At 37.4% G+C, this 19,077-nt stretch overlaps 1 protein-coding gene across 2 annotated transcripts in view; it reads right to left on the bottom strand.

The window, feature by feature from the left end:
* Zfpm2 (zinc finger protein, FOG family member 2) overlaps positions 1 to 19,077 on the bottom strand; it is a 433,065-nt gene that overhangs the window by 139,607 nt on the left and 274,381 nt on the right. For both annotated transcript variants that reach the window (XM_031358378.1, XM_031358379.1), the window contains one exon: positions 10,524 to 10,635. In XM_031358378.1, the coding sequence (XP_031214238.1) occupies positions 10,524 to 10,635 (112 nt within the window). The remainder of the gene's footprint in view (positions 1 to 10,523; positions 10,636 to 19,077) is intronic.

Raw genomic sequence — 19,077 nt, 5'->3', positions numbered from 1 at the left:
GAGAGAGAGAGAGAGAGAGAGAGAGAGAGTCATAAGAAACCAGAGAAAAAGCAAGGTAAGGGCAGATCAGTGTGGAGTCTCTAAGATAGTGACAGTATTTCCAATCAGAAGCACAGTGTTCATGGCACTGGAATGGGAGAGTTGGACAGTAGTCTAATGAGACCATAATGTATATATTATATGGTACTATGAATATACTATATACTCCTTCACCACAGAAGAGACCATAGAAGTAGCCAGGGGCAGGTTGAGTGTTCCTAGTAAGACAAGGACATAACTGTACCTTGGGTTAAGAGACTGGTGAAAGGAAATGGATTTTCCCCTTTTCTATAAATGATCAAACTAGTAACTTCAGGCTTTGCAAATTGGTTTATCACACAATTATTCAACTCTTATTCTATAGTAAAAAGCAGCTATAGACAAAATAAAAGCAAATTTCCATGGTTATCTTCTAATAAAATTTTATGTACACAAACAGCTTAGTTGGCCAGATTTGGCCCTGTACACTATCAATACTTACAAACACTTTAATTATAATGGGAAATCACTGGAGGTTTTCATGTAATACCAGTTTCCAATTTTTCTGAAACAAGCCACGTAGTCCTTACCTAACAGTTGATGCTGTTTATTTGAAGAAAAGAAAACTTACATCTCTATATATCACATTGGAGGTTAACTAGAAAAATAAATTCAGAATGGTGTTATATCCATCTATGCGGGTGTCACATTCATTGTATGACAATATATAAGAGAAACATAAAAAGAAATTTGCTGCAGTTCTTCTATTAGTGGCGGGTGCTGTGGTGGGTCTTTTATTATCTCAAGCACAACTTTGTAGGGGGTTCTTTCTTTATTAGTTGCTTGTGACAGTTAATTTCATTATCAACTTGACTAGATTAAGAATCATCTAAGGCACATATGTTTGGGCACACTAAGAGGTCTCTTTAAGAGATATTTAATGGGTGGTAGAACTATGGTAAGTACTATCCCTTAGGCTAGAAATCCAGAGGGAAGAAATGAGAAAAGCAGAGGAGTAATAGCATTCCTGGCCCTTGGCTTCTTGACTTTGTGTGCACTGCGGCCAGCCACCTCACATGCACACCATCACTTCCCTGCCACAATGTCTGCATCCTCTCAATTAATTTGTCCTTTCCTAAGTTGGTTTTTTTGTCAGGTATTTGGTCACAGGAATGAGAAAAGGAACTAAGACTGTGCTATTCCGAGCATTTCACAAATAGTAACCATCTGTCTGCTGGGTCTAGTCAGGAGTAAGTTGGGGAGAACAGCAAACAGCTAGCAGTATTGTCAGGCTGATAAAGGTCATGAAAAGAGAAGTGTAAGAGGTGGATGGAGTGTTTAGAATGATGGATCGTGTGACACAAGCCAGTTGACCTGCGAATACGGAAAACGGATTCAGGTAACAAGTAGAGGAAGGAGGCTGGTTTATTACCTGTTAGAAGTGTGTGACTACAACACCATTTTCCTGTCGGGATATAGTTTTAAAATGAATGTGGATACAAGCTTTCTTTTCGCACAGTTATCTGGCTAAACTCTCATTTGGATTATGGGTGTGGCTGGATGATCAGCTCTACCATGACATGATAATCTAGGAGTCTTGGCATCAGTCAAGTGAATGGTGGGAAACTTATTTGCCCATTTTGGTTCTCATTTGCAAGTTACCTACCCTTAAAACTGTACTCTGTGAGCATCCCATGCTATGAGCCACCATGCTCACAGATTCAAACCCTTTAAATGCCCTCACCCATTTCTAGAACTGATACTTAATTTTAAACAAAATAAAACAAAGCCAAATTTTACACCCCTTATGAGTTTTGGGTTGCTTATGAGCTACTGACTGAAGTCATTATTTAAATGTTTAAATATACTTGATTAATAAAGATTTCAGTGAGTTTGTTAAGGCCAAGGCTTGTTTTAGATTAATTTTTATCCTCAGTCCAATACCATATTTTGGAGAATATACATATATTTGATTACTTGTATTTTATTTAGGAAATTATCTTAACAAAAATACTTTTAGGGCATTCATATGTGTATCAAGAAAGTTTAATTATATAAGCAGAGGAAAAAAAACATCGATTTTTTTGTGAAGTAAGGATTTTATGAATTAAACATTCCTTATTCTAGAGTTTGGATCATAAAAGAAGCACTGAAATCATGCAATGGAGCAACAGGTTCCCAGTACATGGGTAGACATGGAGACGGGAGTTTCATTTCCAGCAGTGTAATGAAATGAATGAGTGAAGGAGTGAATGAATGAATGAGTGAGAGAATGTGTTAATACAGAGTGATTTGAATATGTAAGTACCTTTCTTAAACTCTATGAGGAAAAAAATCTAGGAAGAGAAGTTTATTTTTAAGAGAGGATACAAGGCTCAAAGTCTAGTTCTTTGCACAAGCACCTGCCTAACACATCTTGGGTTTTAGGTTCTGTCTCTAATAAGGAACATAAGTAGATCAAATTATATCCACAAATTGCTCCTTACAGAAACACTTTTGCAATTTCATGCAATTGTATTTCACTCTGTTTCTTGTGCATATGCTTTTAAATGTTACTTTAATTATAGTGGATACAAAAGCATATTTTCTGCTTTTCTCAACTAGAATTATAAGGCGACAATTTCATCTATTATGTATGGTGTTTAAAAAGCTATTTACGGTGCCTTATTCTAAAAAATTTTACTCTTAGGAGTTGTCCCTCAGTTTAGTTGGCAAAGATACTTCTGGGGGTAGCTTTCAAGATTATCATCTGTTTGACTGACAAGTTAACACCCTCACATGATAGTAATTCGCCCCTCCAAAGACCCTGCTTTTCATTCCTCATTTTTATACATATAACACTAATATATCCCCAGTCCTTATCATTTGCCAGCAGTCTAACTTAGTTTCTATCCCTCAAGAGGCACAAGCTTCACTCATATATGGATACAAGTTGGTTTAAAATATTTTTTTCTAACACACGTTAGCACATCTCCCTCATTTAGGTAACTAGTGATATAATATGGGTTTATTTACCAGTATCTCACTGAGAAAACCCACCATGCCATTTGTATGAAAACAAGTAAATTTTTGCATACATTGCATAAATTAACAATTATAAAAGTGTAATCAGACTTGGGTCAACACAATACTAATAAGCCATTAACACAGTTGTGAAAACAGGAAATGCACAGTAAGAACTGGAAACAGCAGAGGGTCTGCTCAATCTGCCCCCATTCTACCATTTGCAATAGAAAACTCTGTTAACAATAACTCCATCACTAGTGGGGCTGCTTGTCTTGACCTTACAAACCTTTCTGCAATGACCCTTTGAATCAAAATTGTGATTTTCTAAAGCAGCCATTTTTCCAATCACTGATTCTCAGAGCAGGCATAATAAACTGCTCATGCCTCAAAACGTATTTCTCATTTTAACAGAACATAACCAGAGAAAGCCTCAGACGATCATGAAACATGTTGGGTTTCCAGCGTCACGTTATCCTGTGGTGCTCTGCAATCAATTACTGCTATACCACCATCATTAATAATTTTCTTAATGAAAATGATTCTGTTGATCTCTGTTGTATTTTAATTATCAGAGTTAAGCATAATTACACTGCAGCTCTGAGCTGGCATGTGGACTCCTTTAGGGCGCAATTTTGTTTTAACACACTGATAATGTAATTTTACATTGTGTCAGTTTGTTTGGTTATTATCCAGTTGTACAATTCCACTGTATTCCAGATAACAGATAATAACCTTAGTACCTCCTATATCCTGAAGTCATTTAAAAAGCAATATTGGAATTCTAAGACTAGCTAACTTAATCGTCTTATGATTCTATAATTCCCACTGCTAAATATTTGGTTCAGGCACTCACTCTCTTTCAAGAATACAGTAAAATGAGATGACATTCATACATTTTTTATTAATTTACTGAGTATTTAAATACATTTTTAAAGATGAACACTGTTTTCTTTTTAAACTAGTTTATTATTTATATGCTATTAGACCCTCTGGGTAAAGTTAAACACTGGCTGGCAGACTACTTTGAAAATTGACTGTCATAATGGACAAAGCTATTGTAACAATGTTCAAACAAACTTCAGCGGATTTTCTATTTTAAGGTTAATCACGGTGCTGATAATGAAAAATACTTGTTTTTAAAGTCTGATCAGTTTGATTTGGGTGCAGAAAGTTTCTTTCCTAAGTTTGATCATGTTAGCATTTCTGTCATTATTTTATCAGTGCCTAGTACAGAGAAGAAAATCAGTAAAGTTTTAATTTATTAATTGCATAACTTAATGTGTATACAAGTACTACTTGGAACTTTGAAGATGGTCAATCATTAATCTGAGTAACAGATTAATATAGATTGTGTGATCACTGTCATTTCTGTTCTTGAGCATTTACTCTTCAAAGACAAACCAAAGGAAGAAAAAAAAATAACGTCACCGAGAAACATGAATGCAACTTGTCAAAGAAGAAAAATAACATATAATCATGGCCTAGTCAATGGCAGCTTCAAAAGCCATACCAGTTTTTTAAAAAAGATAGTCACGAAATTAGTCTTGAGACTGAATACCACCTTCATATTTCAGGAGCTATTTGTATTGATGAGTTTCATGTCCCTGAGACTCAGCTTACTCTTCTATAGATGATTCTGCTTGTATCATGCATATGTTGGAATAATACACAGGATTGAAAACAATGAGAATAGTGCATAGAGTAGAAATAGTTTAATATCTGATGATAGCTATTATTAGTATTAACATTATCATCATATTAATAATCATTAATATTTATATAAGATTCTTATTAAGAATAAAATAATGAGTGAACCAGATGGTTCATCAGGTAAGGGTCCTTGACAACAAACCCAAATACCCAAGTTCAGTTGTTAGAACTAAAGATCAAAATGAGGGAATCAACTCCTACATGTGTCCTCTGAACTCTACATGTGTGTCATAGAACATGTATTCCATACCACTCACACAAATAATATATACAAATAGGAACACAAATAAGTAAATGTTAAAAACAGGAAAACATGATTTGTCCTATTAATAACAAAATCAATGTTTCTTAAGGCTTCAGGTCTCTAAGTTTATGATATTGTTTCAAAACTAGATAAGTAGACTCAGTGCTACTTTTATATATCATCACTAAGGCCTGGTGCCATTACCTGATAACTCATACTTTTTTGACCCTAATGGTAGATATGGTTAAATAGATGGTAATCAGGAGTATTACGGTTGTCTTAACACACACAGGCCATGTCTAGGTGTTTCCCCATAAAAATTCCACCAAGAAGCCACTGGAACACTGTACCATGGAAGCCTATGAAAGAAAATAAGTGTCTAGAGAGGGTAAGTGATTGGTGTTGAATTTATGTAGAGTCTTTACAATGATACCATGCTTGCTCTCACATATAAAAGAATCAGTGGTAAGGGGAAATGAGGGCTACTTCATAGTTTTTCATTATTTTGATTGACATTTTGACTCAGTACAAAGGCCTAGTGAGTGAGTTATTTAGAAATAACCTGTATGAAAAAAAAAAACTTTGAAACTGAGATGATTGAAAAACCCCATGCAGAAGAAGCTAAAAGTTTAGCTTTGAATACTCAGAATAGTTATCTCAGATTTTTTTTCATGTATAACCATGCCTCCTAATCCATGGAAAGTAACGAGTAGTTAGGTGGTGGGTTTTAGTTGTGCTGGCCTGTGCATATTTCTCCAGCAGTGTTCTCTTTAGCTCCAGTGTGGGGCTGTTGAGTATATTGCCTCTGGAGATAAGGAAATTAGAATTATCTTGGGTCTGTTGAGAATAATGGTGACAAACAGATGACCAACAAACCTGGCCTTTCCCTATCTGGATGACCTAATTACTTTCTGGAAGGACATGGGATAGTTGAGGCAGGAAAAACACATCAGATTAGAAATGTTAATGTCAAAAACTGTCTTATCTTCTCTTTTGACTAAACAGAATGATGCCAGTTTGTCAAATAGCTGTAAGTGACAAAATGTGACTTTTAAATATTTATTTTATGGATGCCTAGAAAATAAAAGCATTATAGTTATATTTATTCTTGGCATTAGCTGTATTTAACAGTATTTTAAGTAAGTCTGAGACATTAATAGTAATAGGATGAAGTCCATTTTTATCCTTTAACAAAACTACTAAAAATTTACCAGTTAAACCACTTCCATAAAATGCTATACATACAAAATTTACATTGAATTTAGTGATATGCTCTGAGATAGTCAGGTCCTGTGGCAATGGTTTTGACACAGAATTCAAAAGTAGTATGTGTAAGTATTTGGACAGAAAACAAATAGGGAACACAGAAATGGCAGCAGGGACCTATATTTTTTCCTTAGTGAAAGCTCAAAAGACTTTGGCCCTGATGATCCATATGTTCAGGTACCTGGACACTGCAACAGGCAGCCCTGTGCTGTGCAGCTCCAAGGTTGTACTTAAGTTACTATTTTTTATGACTCCACTGGCTCATGTCCAGCTAATTCTTTTAGGCTTCCAGCATAGTGTAGGGATGCTAGTGAGAGTCATAGCGAGTCATTGTTTCTATATTGCTCATAAATCATGTTTTCACTGGTGTTACTGTACTGGCAGAAGAAGTCTGGAGCTAGCCGTCACATCCTAGCTGCTTATACAAAGAAGGGAAGTCATAAGACAGAAGCAGACTGAAAATAGAGTCTAAGTAACTGGATCAAACTGTTCCTAAACACCAGGATAACCCTATAGCCTCAGCTATACAAGCAGATTGCATCCTCTATTCTCAACAAAAACACACTATACAAACACCATACACACATATATTGCATGGACACATGTGCACTGCACACACTGTGTACACATAGAAATGGCATGACCGAGACCATGACAAAGAGAGTGAGAGAGACAGACAGATAGACAGACACAGAGATAGAAATAGACACAGAGACAGAGAGCCATATGGAGAGAGGGACAGAGACAGAGACAGAGAAAGACAGAGACAGAGACAGAGACTGACAGAGACAGAAACAAACACAGAGACTGACAGAGATAGATAGACAGTGGGACAGAGAGAGAGAGATAGAGACATAGAAGTCAGATCCTACAAAACCATAAGACTTATTTTCTTATTTTTCTATGACTCAAATAATACAAGAACTCAGGATACTCTGCCCTCTCCAGAGTCAGTCTGAGTACTCAAAATTAGCTTCGATTCTTCTGAAGCCTTGGGAGAGATCTGGGTAGCCTACAGTTGTTTCCCAAATTTTGCTACTCAGGAAAGCACTATTATCCAAAATGTACTTATTGAAGGAGAACTAAAATACATTTTTAATGACTGCAGTAATCGACCAAGTACTACTACCAACATATATGGTGAATTTTCAAGACTAATTAAAACATGAAGCAAGTATTTGGTCATTGGCTGTTCTTTTAAGTTTAGAATCCTACAGTATATATCGGGAGAAATATTATACTTTAAGATATATTCTTTATGAATTTAGGGTATCATGGTCTGACTGTTTTGAGGGAAATTATGATGATATGGTTGTGTAGAGGAAGGTGGGATCATACTGCACAAAGAACACAGGGTTTGGAGTTGTAAGGACCTGGATTAAAATTTGCCTCCATTTGTTGTATGACTGCAGAAAATTATATGGTCTCTCTCAATCTCATGCAGGTAATGTGGAGAAAACATGAAATGGCTTGAGGTTTCTTTTTGAGAGTAGTTTTACTGTCTAGAACTAAAGCTTTTGCTAAATGAACATTTATCGGCTTCATGACCACAATACACAACTTACCTAACTAATTTTCTTATTTATCTTTTGCAAAACAGAGATGTATATCTGGTACCTCACAGGAGATGAAAGGAAATGATGCACTACGGGGTTCATTGCAGGTCAAGTATAATTCTTATAATTCCTATAAATTCAACACTGGTAAATAACCAGTTTCATCAGCCAGAAAGAAAAAAAGTATCAGCAATTCATGACATTCATTATTTGAAAACGTTTTATGTGATATGTCTATTACAATGATTGGCAGCTATTCATCTTTTATCCAATCCATCAATCAGTATTTCTTCCCTTCCTTCCTTCCTTCCTTCCTTCCTTCCTTCCTTCCTTCCTTCCTTCCTTCCTTCCTTCCTTCCTTCCTCCCCTTCCTCCCTCTCTCCCTCCCTCCTTCCCTCCTTCCTTCTTTCCTTCCTTCCTTTCTTCCTTCTTTACTTCCTTCTTTCCTTCATTTTGTTTGTGCAGAGAGCTTGTCTGGTCAATGGCAGAGAATGAATAAAACATACTCCTTACTCTCAGTAAATAGATAGTAGATGGGATAGGAAAGAGAAATAGCTAACTCCTTGCATCTAGTTTGATAGCTTTGGCTCGCAGCGGCGCGTCCACAGACACCAGATACAAGCAGCTCTGTGTTTTTGGAAGTTTAATTAGGAGGGGGGGGGGGAGTGAGGACCGCGGCACGTGAAGGGAGAGAGAGAGGAGAGAGAGAAGAGAGAGAGATGGAGGAAAGTACCCATATATTTATATGTGTGGTGACGTAGTAATGCAGGTAAAGGTGGGAGCTGAACCCAATGGATTCTGGGAATATGGTCGCCGTTGCCCTGGCGACAGGTCTGTGGACCCGCCCACATATCTGCCGCAGGCAGGTTCTGGATGCTAACATAGTTTTCTTGAACACAACAATTCATCATAAGAAAGTCAATGATAATCAAGAGGAGAAGTTTCTGTAATTTGTTACAAGATTGTTAAAGAGGACTTAAGGAGTGCCCAAAAATAATGGCCATCAGTGCACAAAGCTAGTACATGGTTAGACTTGCTACATGTTTTATAAGTTAATTGATGATAATTAATAATCATCTGAAGATTACCAGAACTTGATTGATTATTGACAAAGCCTTGAAAAATAGACAACCATAATACAAAGACAAAATTGTGAATTGTGTTCAAGGCTTAAGTTAAAGCATTCAACTGAAATGACTATGGAATTAAAATTTTAATTACAAACTACATTTCTTAAAATAATTCCAGGTATAAATGCAGTGGGTTTTGATCATCTGAGAGGAAAGCTATTTTCACTGTCCTTTCCTATTGTATCCCTACAATGAAGATCAGTTATGATTGGCCAATAGACTTCTTATCCTCACAATGGATGTCTGATCCACCAAGAATTTCTCCAAACTTGGATTCTGAATGTACAGACTTGTAAATTGACTCACTATATTCTTTTCTGACGAGTTATAGTGACATAGAAAAGGAAATTTTCACTTCTCTTTTACTTAAAAGATACAATCAGAATATCACAGATATTTCAAGTTAGAAAACTGGTGGCTCTGTGACCAGCAACTATGGAAGGGAATGGAATACAATCAGACCCCAGTGTGCAGCTTGGGTTGCGAGCTTGCAAATTCCCTGTTCCTGGTGTTTCAACTTTCAAAGGCGCAGGGTAGTTTGGAGGCAATCCTCTTATAAATGTACAAATTGCAATGATTATAGGAACAAGTTGTAATTGTTTCTAGCAAGTTTTTAAGGTTCTTTGATGTTATTATTAGTGTTTCATATGTTAATATATTGATAGAGATGCTTATTTGCTTGCTCCCTTGTATGCTTTCATGGCTTCTGGGTTCAATGAGCAAACAAATCTTTGATCTCAGTAGGTCTGTTTGGTTAAAAAAGAAAGCCCAAAGAAATGAAACACGAGAAGCAAAAGGTTTTGCAATATTCACGAAGAAGTGAGACTTGGGAGTTCACTGTGTGAATGCTGAGCTAGCCTGTAACTTAAAGGTAGAGAAAACGCACAAGGCTACAACCCCAGTTTCCCAGCCTGCAAACCTCAATACACAAGACCACATTCCTGTCTCAATGAGAATTGTCTCCTGATGTGTCATCACCAAATTGCAGATCCTTTTGTAGCTATAAGACCTTGGCCAGGCTGATGTCACACTGAGCGAATCAAAGGCAGCATTCTGTGAGCCATGGGGCTCCCTCTTCCCCAGTTAGCCTTCTGCCCTTCCCAAAGCATCACGGGGCAGAATTTGGGCTTTGCAAAGGTTTCCTTTTCAGCTCCCTTCTCATCCTGCACGATTTCTGGAATGTGACAGCAAGATAGTGCCTCCTGAAGCATGCGCCTGGACACAAAGTGCTAAATTTCAAAAAGTATATGCTTCTTGGTTGATAGTGCCTAAGAAGGGAATCAGAGAATTCACAATAGGCAGCTATCCATAAAACTAAGAATAAAAGCACACCAACCAATCTACTCACACAGGGGGCTTAGCAGATGTGCACAGCACTAAGGAATTAACACTGTGACATTTTTGTGTTTATGTAGTACAGAAGTAAATTTCAGAACGTTCATGGAAAACACAGTGTAGTGAGGCTTGCAAAGGAAAAGGGGAACGAGAGGCTTATGTTATACATGGTCTCCTCTTGCTCCTCTGGAGCAGTTCAAATCACTCAGGTTTCAGTGCCACTAAAGAGACAGGGAAAGGGATCCTGAGCGAGCTTACCTTTGCTGTACACAATGCAGTTGTTTTTGCTGTCCTCCACTCCTTGCCAAGTCACATCCAGAAGCCACTTGGGACCAGCAGTCAGCACCATGGGGACCTGAGCCTTCGACTTCTGCAAAACGATAACAAACAGATGCCATTTGCTCACGTTGATTAAAAATTTGAATAATCACTGTATTAATAATTTTATTTAAAAAAAAAAACAGCCAAATCTCCCAAACCCTAATCCAAGGCCTTCTTCTCCTGCCTCCTGGCATCTTTTTAGTACGGAAGCTGGAAGGCTCTTCTATTTTCACTAATCTTGAATGGTGGAATTATTATCTAGGATTTTTTCCCTCCTATATGATACTGAATCAGATCTCCAAGATTAGGCAGACCTCTGGTGGCTCTGAAGTATAAAGAGAATGCAGATGACTCTCACTGCGGAGAGCAGAGTGTTTGGAAGTGAACTTTAGACACATTGTACTCCACTATCAACAGGATCTCAACGATTTCCTGAAACAGACAGGAAAGAATTTAAAGAATCAGGATCCATTTCAAAGCTCTATCCTGAGCAACGTTTATGTTAGAGTCAGTGCTTATTCGGAATGAATAATGAAATACACCCACCTGCCTTTGCTGAAGTGTGGATATGTGGTCTGACTCTAACTGCAATAATAATGATGCTAAGGACTCACCACACATTGTCCCCAGGAAACAGTAAAAGAGCAACCCTGAGTAAATCAAATTCAGAGAGACAGAATCATGAGCTACCCTTTGCTCATACAGGCAGAGAGGCCAAGGCCACCATTTTAACAGAATATACCAGAGACAGGTAAATCTAATTCATATCAGATTCAATGATTTTGCCAGTCCGGCACCCAGATTCTTTACCCTTACAACACATTTGATAAATTTACACGACAAGAGATTCACTGGGGAGGAAATCAGGAAGTCTCTGTGAGAAGGCGCTTCCCCCATGAGTCACAGTGAGCTGGCTTTCAGACTTATCATTCGACAGCCCGTGTTCTGTGTATCAAATATCAGGAAACCACAACACTGAGGACAATACAAGGGTCTCAAGGTAATTTCTGAACTGAATTTTCACCTAGATATGATTCTGCCAAAGAAAGCTCGATGCATCCTGGGACTTCCTCACATGTTCTGTGCTATCATGAATTTCCCAAATTGACACTCACAAGTATTCACTGGAGGATTTTCATGTGCCCTGGCAACTTCAGACCTCACAGCAATCTGGAAAATCCATTGCACCCACCGCATAACAGCACAGACTGTGTACAACATACCAATCCATTCACAGCAAAGAGATGTTAAAACCTGTATATAAGATAGGCGCTGACTCCTTTGTTAAAATAAGCTTCATATTAGGCAAGGTAATGACTACCATACAATGTGCTAATGAATTATTCACCCACAAAGGATAAATTTGAGAACGAGTCTGAAATGATAGCAATGCACTGCGTACTATGTACATTTGTATTATATATATGTATATGTAGGTTTGTGTGTGTGTGTGTATGCAGTATGTAATGGTTTGGGTAGCTGAGAATTTGTGGGTGACCCCCTACTCAGCCATGTTGCTTGGTCTCTCCTTAAAATCTGTACCATGCTGTTGCAGGCCTCTTTATGGTATTAAAAACCCTTTCAGTATACCCCAAAGGACAATCTGCCACATTAATCTTTGAATACTAAACCTGAGGCATTTCCATTATGTAAAGTCTTCAGGAAATCTTAGTGTAAGATAAATAAGCCAGCCATCCTATATCTAATCTTCCACTCATTACACACACAGACATACATACACACACACACACACACACACACACACACACAAACACATGACACACACACATACACACAAAGAGAGAGAGAGAGAGAGAGAGAGAGAGAGAGAGAGAGAGAGAGAGAGAGATATGATTCAGTCCTGCTCTTAGTACTAGAAATATGAGTCTTCTTTTAAATAAAGATTCAGGTGAAGATGTTAATTGCTTAATAAACTGTGAAAAAGATCACGGCATGAGCCCATATACCTGAAAGTTGTTTGAGAGTTATTCAATGGCAAGGGGGAGGTATCGGTCTTGTAGAGTCTCAGGGAGTCCAAAGAGGCATCATAGAAGAAAAATGTACAGCTACAGGGATCGCGTGGGCAAATGCTGGACAATATGTAAGAAGACAGAGTGTACATGCTACACTAAGTTCTGGAACTCTGGGTTTACATACTTGGAAATTTTTTACCACCCCTCTCTCCTTCTCTCAGCCCCTCCCTTTTTTCTTTAGTTTTTTTTTTTTTTTTTTTTTTTTTTTTTTTTTTTTGAGACAGTGTTTCTCTCTGTGTTGTCCTGGCTGCTCAGAAATGCACTGTGTCCAGGCTGGCCTTAAACTCAGAGAGCTGCCTGCCTCTTTCTCCAGAGTGCTGGCATTAAAGGCATGCACCACCACTGCCTGGCTTTTAAAACTTTTCTTAGTACCAACAAATTACTAAAAGAAAGGGCTAGCTTTCATCATCACCATTGTCATCGAAGGCCTTCTTTCTTAAAAATGGAAAAGGCTTAGAGGGATATGCTTGGAAGTAAGGGCTGGAAATAGAGCCACGAGGATCATAACACATCAGGCAAAACCTTTTGTAACTATTCTCTAAATCAGTGGTTCTCAACCTGTGAAATTTTAATACAGTTTCTCATGTTGTGGTGACTGCTCACCATAAAAGTGTTTTCATTGCTACTTCATAGTTATAATTTTGCTACTCTTATGAACCATAATGTAAATATCTGTTATGCAGGATATCTTATATAAGACCCCCGTGAAAGGGTCATTTGACCCCAAAAGGGTAGCAAGGCACAGGTTGAGAACACTGCCTGTGTAAGCAGACATAGCCGACAGAGATGGTTTCATAGATGGAACAGGAAGGGTAATGTGACTTTTGCTATTTCCATATGTGGTAGATGCTTGCTCTGACTTACTTAAAGTTAAGCAAATCAAACCAGAATGCCTAAACAATGTCACGTGAGCAAATACCTGGTAGAAGGCAGTGTCAGTGTCTGGGTTGTTTTTAATGTTCCCAATATGCTCACACTAAATGAACCTGGAAGTCATGAGTTTTCTTGGATTCAAGGGTTTATGCGGAGGCAGAGGTGTTAGGCTCACCCCAGCTGCTACTGCTACTGAAACAATATTATTAGTTTCTGTCTACTTAATATCAGCTGCATGTAGAATTTTAATACTCTACCTGGATGGTACGCTTTGTGTTTTTACTACTCCAGCAGTAGATAATTATACTTTCATCCCCACTGTTTTATCCCTAAACAATTTATGACAAGAGAATATGACTTTTTAACTCAAAAAAGTTGATTAATTAGCATTTCTGAATGATAAGTTAATATTGTATCTCTTAGCACTTTGGTACACATGCACCAGGCCTCAGCTCGGGTAGATATCACTTTAAGAAACTGAATTGAAAGGGAAACACTTTCCTCTACTCCATGTCAGCAAGGCTGAGTATAAGAAGTTCTAGCTGAAAGCTATACCCACACTGTAACGTAAATAATAAGTAGATAAAACATCTCGAGGGACCAGTTATTACAGTTTTGAGGAGGTGAGTCAATTTCGTTCTGAAGAAGTCAACTTTTGTAGAGATTGACTGGCTTCAAAGAAGATTACCCAGTGTGAGAAGGAAAGGAGTTAGCTAGGATTATGTGAAATGTACACTCCCGAAGAATCCATGAATAGAAAATAACAATAACTTCCACATTGATCATTAGGTCCATTTCCTCTTGTATGAGGAGTTATAGAAATTCTAGAGTTTTAGAAACTTTAAATTTTATTGAATTGAATTCTCTATCTTATAGGAGGGATTTAAGGCATATATTCATTAACACATAAAGTGTACAGTTAACAAGACACACTGGAAATAAAGAGTGCTTATAAAAGGCATGGCAGACAGGAAAATGGTCCTGTAGGTAGCCATCCTCCAAGGCCTCAGCACTTGTAAATATGTTACCTTCTTTAGCAAAATGTGTGGTTAAAATATTTAGGACCACAAGAAGGTAGGTGCCATTAATTATGCAGTTAGACCAATTCAAACCACAGGAGTCCCTAAAAGCCGGAAAGGAAGACAAAAAGGTGAATGGGGAGCTTCTGAGATGCTGGGCATGGTGGTTCACACTTCCAGTCCTGGCACTCAAAAGGTTAAAGCAGGGGGATTGCTGTGAGTCTACAGACCACATAATGTGGTCCAGGCTGGCTTGGGCTATGGAGTGATGCTCTGTCACCAGCAATCAAGCAAACAAACAAATTTCACACACAGAGATTTCACTTGCTTTTAAGGGAAGGATGTGACCTAGGCCATGAGCAAAGGAATGTGCTCATTCAATCCTCAGTTTCCAGGAAGGAAGAGCCAGAAACAGTTGTTTTGGCTCAACCTTAAAACATTATTGTTGTGAAATATCTAACCACTAGGAAATTGACTGTATCTTATCTCCAAAAGTGAACATATCCCCGGAACATCTTGAGATCCATATTGGATTTCTGATCTACATAATTGTAAAATGATAATATGGGGATTGATGCCTCTGTTGGTGATTAAAAAATCAAAAACAAAAAACAATAAAACAGAGAAAACAAGTTAACAAAAAAATATATTCATCTTTACTCATCTGTGCTTTCTTCCATCCTTCCTTCCTTCCTTTCATTTTTAAAAGGTCAAAATTCTATTCTCAAATGCATTCAAAGTTATAAAATAACTTCTTTTCAGAACAACAACTGATGTTCCTGCTTCAAACTGACACTGAACACCCTGGCTTCCAATCAGGGTTTATACAAACGTGCCTGACATTATCTTTGACTTCGCAGTTGGAATATATTCAAAATCAGGGTGAGAGAGAAGATGATAGACTTGGGAATCTTCATTCATGTGGCTGGTAACCTGTAGTTCTGGAAATTCAACCACGTATTCTGAACTTCAGAATACCTATCTACAAAAATGTGTATTCTATCCCAATATTTTAACAGATTAAAAGAGAGCATAATGCTCAGTATCTTTCAGAGGCATGGCAAGCATTTACTAAAAATTCTGAATGAACAAATAAACTAAAATGTGAAAAATATTTACTCATTCCTTCCTATTTCCTGAGGATTTGCAGTGTTTACAATGATTAGCATAGAGGTTAGGGACAGAATTTCCTTATTACCCAATTTAAGCATTGTGATAGTTAATGATATTATTCAACAATCATAATAATAGTCAATAATATTATTTTCAAAAACATTACTTCATAATTTCCATCTTTACATGTTGAAAGATTCTTTTAAAAGTTAGACTACCATGTGACTTTACTTGACTGCTGAAAGTGAGTAATGAGTGAATGGGGTGGAACCTCAGTTCTTGAGAGACTGAGGCAGAAGGACAGGGCTATGGAAGACAGCCTGGCTTACATCCTGAGAGTTTGTCTGGAAAAGAATATCAAAATAAATAAAAAGCAAACAAAGAAGAGGAGAGCAAGTAGAGGAAGAACAGGAGGAAGGAACGAAGAGTGGGAGGAGGGAGGTACAGGAGGAGCAGGAGGAGGACTGATGTTATTTCCATGTAGAACAGAGTCTGTAAAAACAATAAGATCTAGAACCATGGCTTGCCTTTGCTCACATTTTCCGGTAGGCACATGTGAGAGGAACTGTGAAGACTGTTGGTCATGGAGCATGAGAAAGAAAGGAACTTTATAACATAAAAGATCATAATGTTTTTAATCGTTGTGAAGCTTAGTTTATACTAATTTAATTTTCTTTATTTTAGTTTCCATTTTGAAATACCTAAAGAGATAGAGCCTTGTTAGTTAAAGTTTATGCTTTATCTGTAGCTTTTTCTGGAATAATTCAAGGCACATAAAAGGAGTCTTTAATTTCAGCTAAACTGGATTTAAAAAAAAAAACTGTACACTTTTTGAGGCTCTACATTGTAAGTTAAGAAAAAAAAATATCTGCACTTTTAGACACAGTTTGAACCCAGAGTTTCACATTTAGACAGCCCACAACTAGACAAACTTGACAAGGACAAAATGGGTCCTAAGTGTCAATTCTTAGACATAATTAGAATCATCTAATGTGGATAAAAGAGGTCAGACGGGCATCCACCGTTCACTAACCTTTGGAGTTACTGGGCCGGCAAAGGAGGTAGCCTTCAATAAATGTTTATATTCAAGCCAAAAGGTTAATGGAGATAAAAGTAGAAAGCCCAAAGGTAAAGAACAGAGGAGAATTCTAACCCCAGAAACCGATGACATAAGGCTGTCTCAGGGATTCCAAATTTTGCTTGAGAATTTTGTTGAGTGTTTCCATAATAAGAGCTAGGGAGAGCTAGAAGTCAAAGGAAGAACATGTGTATGAGAAAACTGTACCCCTCCAAAAAATCTACAGCTGCTGCACCCCTGCAAAAAACCCCACAGCTGCTTCACCCCTGCAAAAATAAACCCTACAGCAGCTACACCCCTGCAAAAGGACTGCAGCTTCTACCCTGCATGTGTCTTATACCTTTGCCATTAGATGAAAGTTAATGGCAATGGAAATGATCTTCATGCTCTGGCCATAGCTATATTGTGTGTAAAAGGATGCAAAGTCTGTTTGACAGTATTCTACTCTCTTAATAATTGATACCATTTGCTGTTCCCCCCAAAATAATAGTTGAAATAGGCATAGAAAAATTTCAGAATTACAGATTAATTGCAGATATTACATTCATATCAGAATCAAGGGCTCATGTGAACACACACACACACACACACACACACACACACACACACAAGCACCACACAAATGGACTTTGTGCTTTCTATTTGGCATTTAGAAATTGATTGCCACCCCCACCATGAACATTTTAACTAATTTGTTCTTATACCTAATTTCAAAACAATGATGCTGTATGTAATTTCATCTTTTACTACCACACATTTTTTTTTTCATAGTAAAAATTTCAGTCAGTGAATTCAAGTAATTCTCCAGGTTGGAATTTGATTCCATTCAGTCTTACCGTAATGTGAACATTTAATCACTCTCTTTTTACTGTGTGATCTATCTAGTGACAATGAGTTTGAATTTTAAGAAGCAACAATGTGTTCAATGGGAGCAGACAGATTAAAATCCTTCATGCAGAGTTCTAATTCCAGGCTTTACAGAATTATATGTTTTGTAATCTCAGACATGTCCTATAGCATCCTTCCCACAAAATTATCTATTTAACCAGACTTAATTTCCAATCAATAAAATAGTGTCTCTAAGTAAATAAATCTAATTTAAAAGGCAAAACTTCTGAATGTTTGCACTTGATGCTATTGAAGTAAGATGTGTGTGTGTGTGTGTGTGTGTGTGTGTGTGTGTGTGTGTGTGTGTCTGCACGCTTCTTTGTGTAAGGAGTGTACATGCAAATGGGAGAGGTAATATAGTCATTTAAAGGTATAACTACAAACTAAGGTGAATTATATTACCTACATTTGTTGTTTGGCAAATAACAAAACTCAGCTTTATAAAAGTTCTAATCTCAAAACTTGTACTGCCTGAAAAAATTGTTATGCTCTATGTAATTTTCAAATATAAGCATAAGCAAAAAAAATAACAAAAGAAAAACAAAAAACAAACAAACATAAAACAAATGACTAAAGATACTCTGAAATTAGAGGGACATTAACATGGCACATGAGAAGGACATTACTGGTACACTCTAAAAGCCACTGCAGTATCCAGGCAGGCAAGCATAGGGGCATACATGGGGATTCTGTGTGCAATCTTAGTTTTTCTTGAGTGTGGCCCTTTGCAGTATCTGCTATGGGTTCCAGGAGAGGGCAGTTCCAGAGCAGTTCTACTCAGAAGCATCTTCAAGTTGCCTGTGGGAGGTGGGGTGTCAACTGCACTAAGGAGCCTTTATAAAAAGTCAGTGTAGGACACAAAAGATCGAATTCTTGCCTACTACATCCATACTCAGACAGTTTTATCTGTATGAAGCAACAATTTAAATAATTGTTATCTCTTGAGGTATATTTCCTTTGCTTTATCTTAACACAAGTCTCTGCTTAAATATCGAAAGTTCAATACACAAAATAATGATCTTGTTCAAAGAGAAACAAATAATTCTACACGAGTGAGTTATTTAAAGCAAATTTTGCTCCCAAACAAGCCTAACCATTCCATGATAAATAGAAAAACAATGTGAGCTGAAATTACCCACTCTGAAGATAGGAATTTTTCACTTTCCAAATGGAAAGAATCACTAAATTAATAACACCCAAACTATCCAGATATTTATTCAACTTTCGTTTTCACAAAGAATAGACTCATTTCTCTTTCTCCCTGCCAGCCCCACTCCCACAGCCTCATCTGTTCTTTGCGTGTGCATTTGGCTCCAAGCATGAGCTTCTCTCTCCAAGCTGGCAACAGTTAGCTCCAACCTTTTTATTTTATGCGGTTCTGAGAGTCACAGAGTGTTTAAGGAGTGTTGGTTTGCTCTTGACAGAGTTTCTGGGCTTGCACCTAATGTAATGTGCAAGAGAGTGTCAGAGCTGAAATTCTGAAAAGA

Source organism: Mastomys coucha, unplaced genomic scaffold (assembly GCF_008632895.1).
Source record: "Mastomys coucha isolate ucsf_1 unplaced genomic scaffold, UCSF_Mcou_1 pScaffold7, whole genome shotgun sequence".
Taxonomy (NCBI): domain Eukaryota; kingdom Metazoa; phylum Chordata; class Mammalia; order Rodentia; family Muridae; genus Mastomys; species Mastomys coucha.
This window is presented reverse-complemented; position numbering and strand designations above follow the sequence as displayed.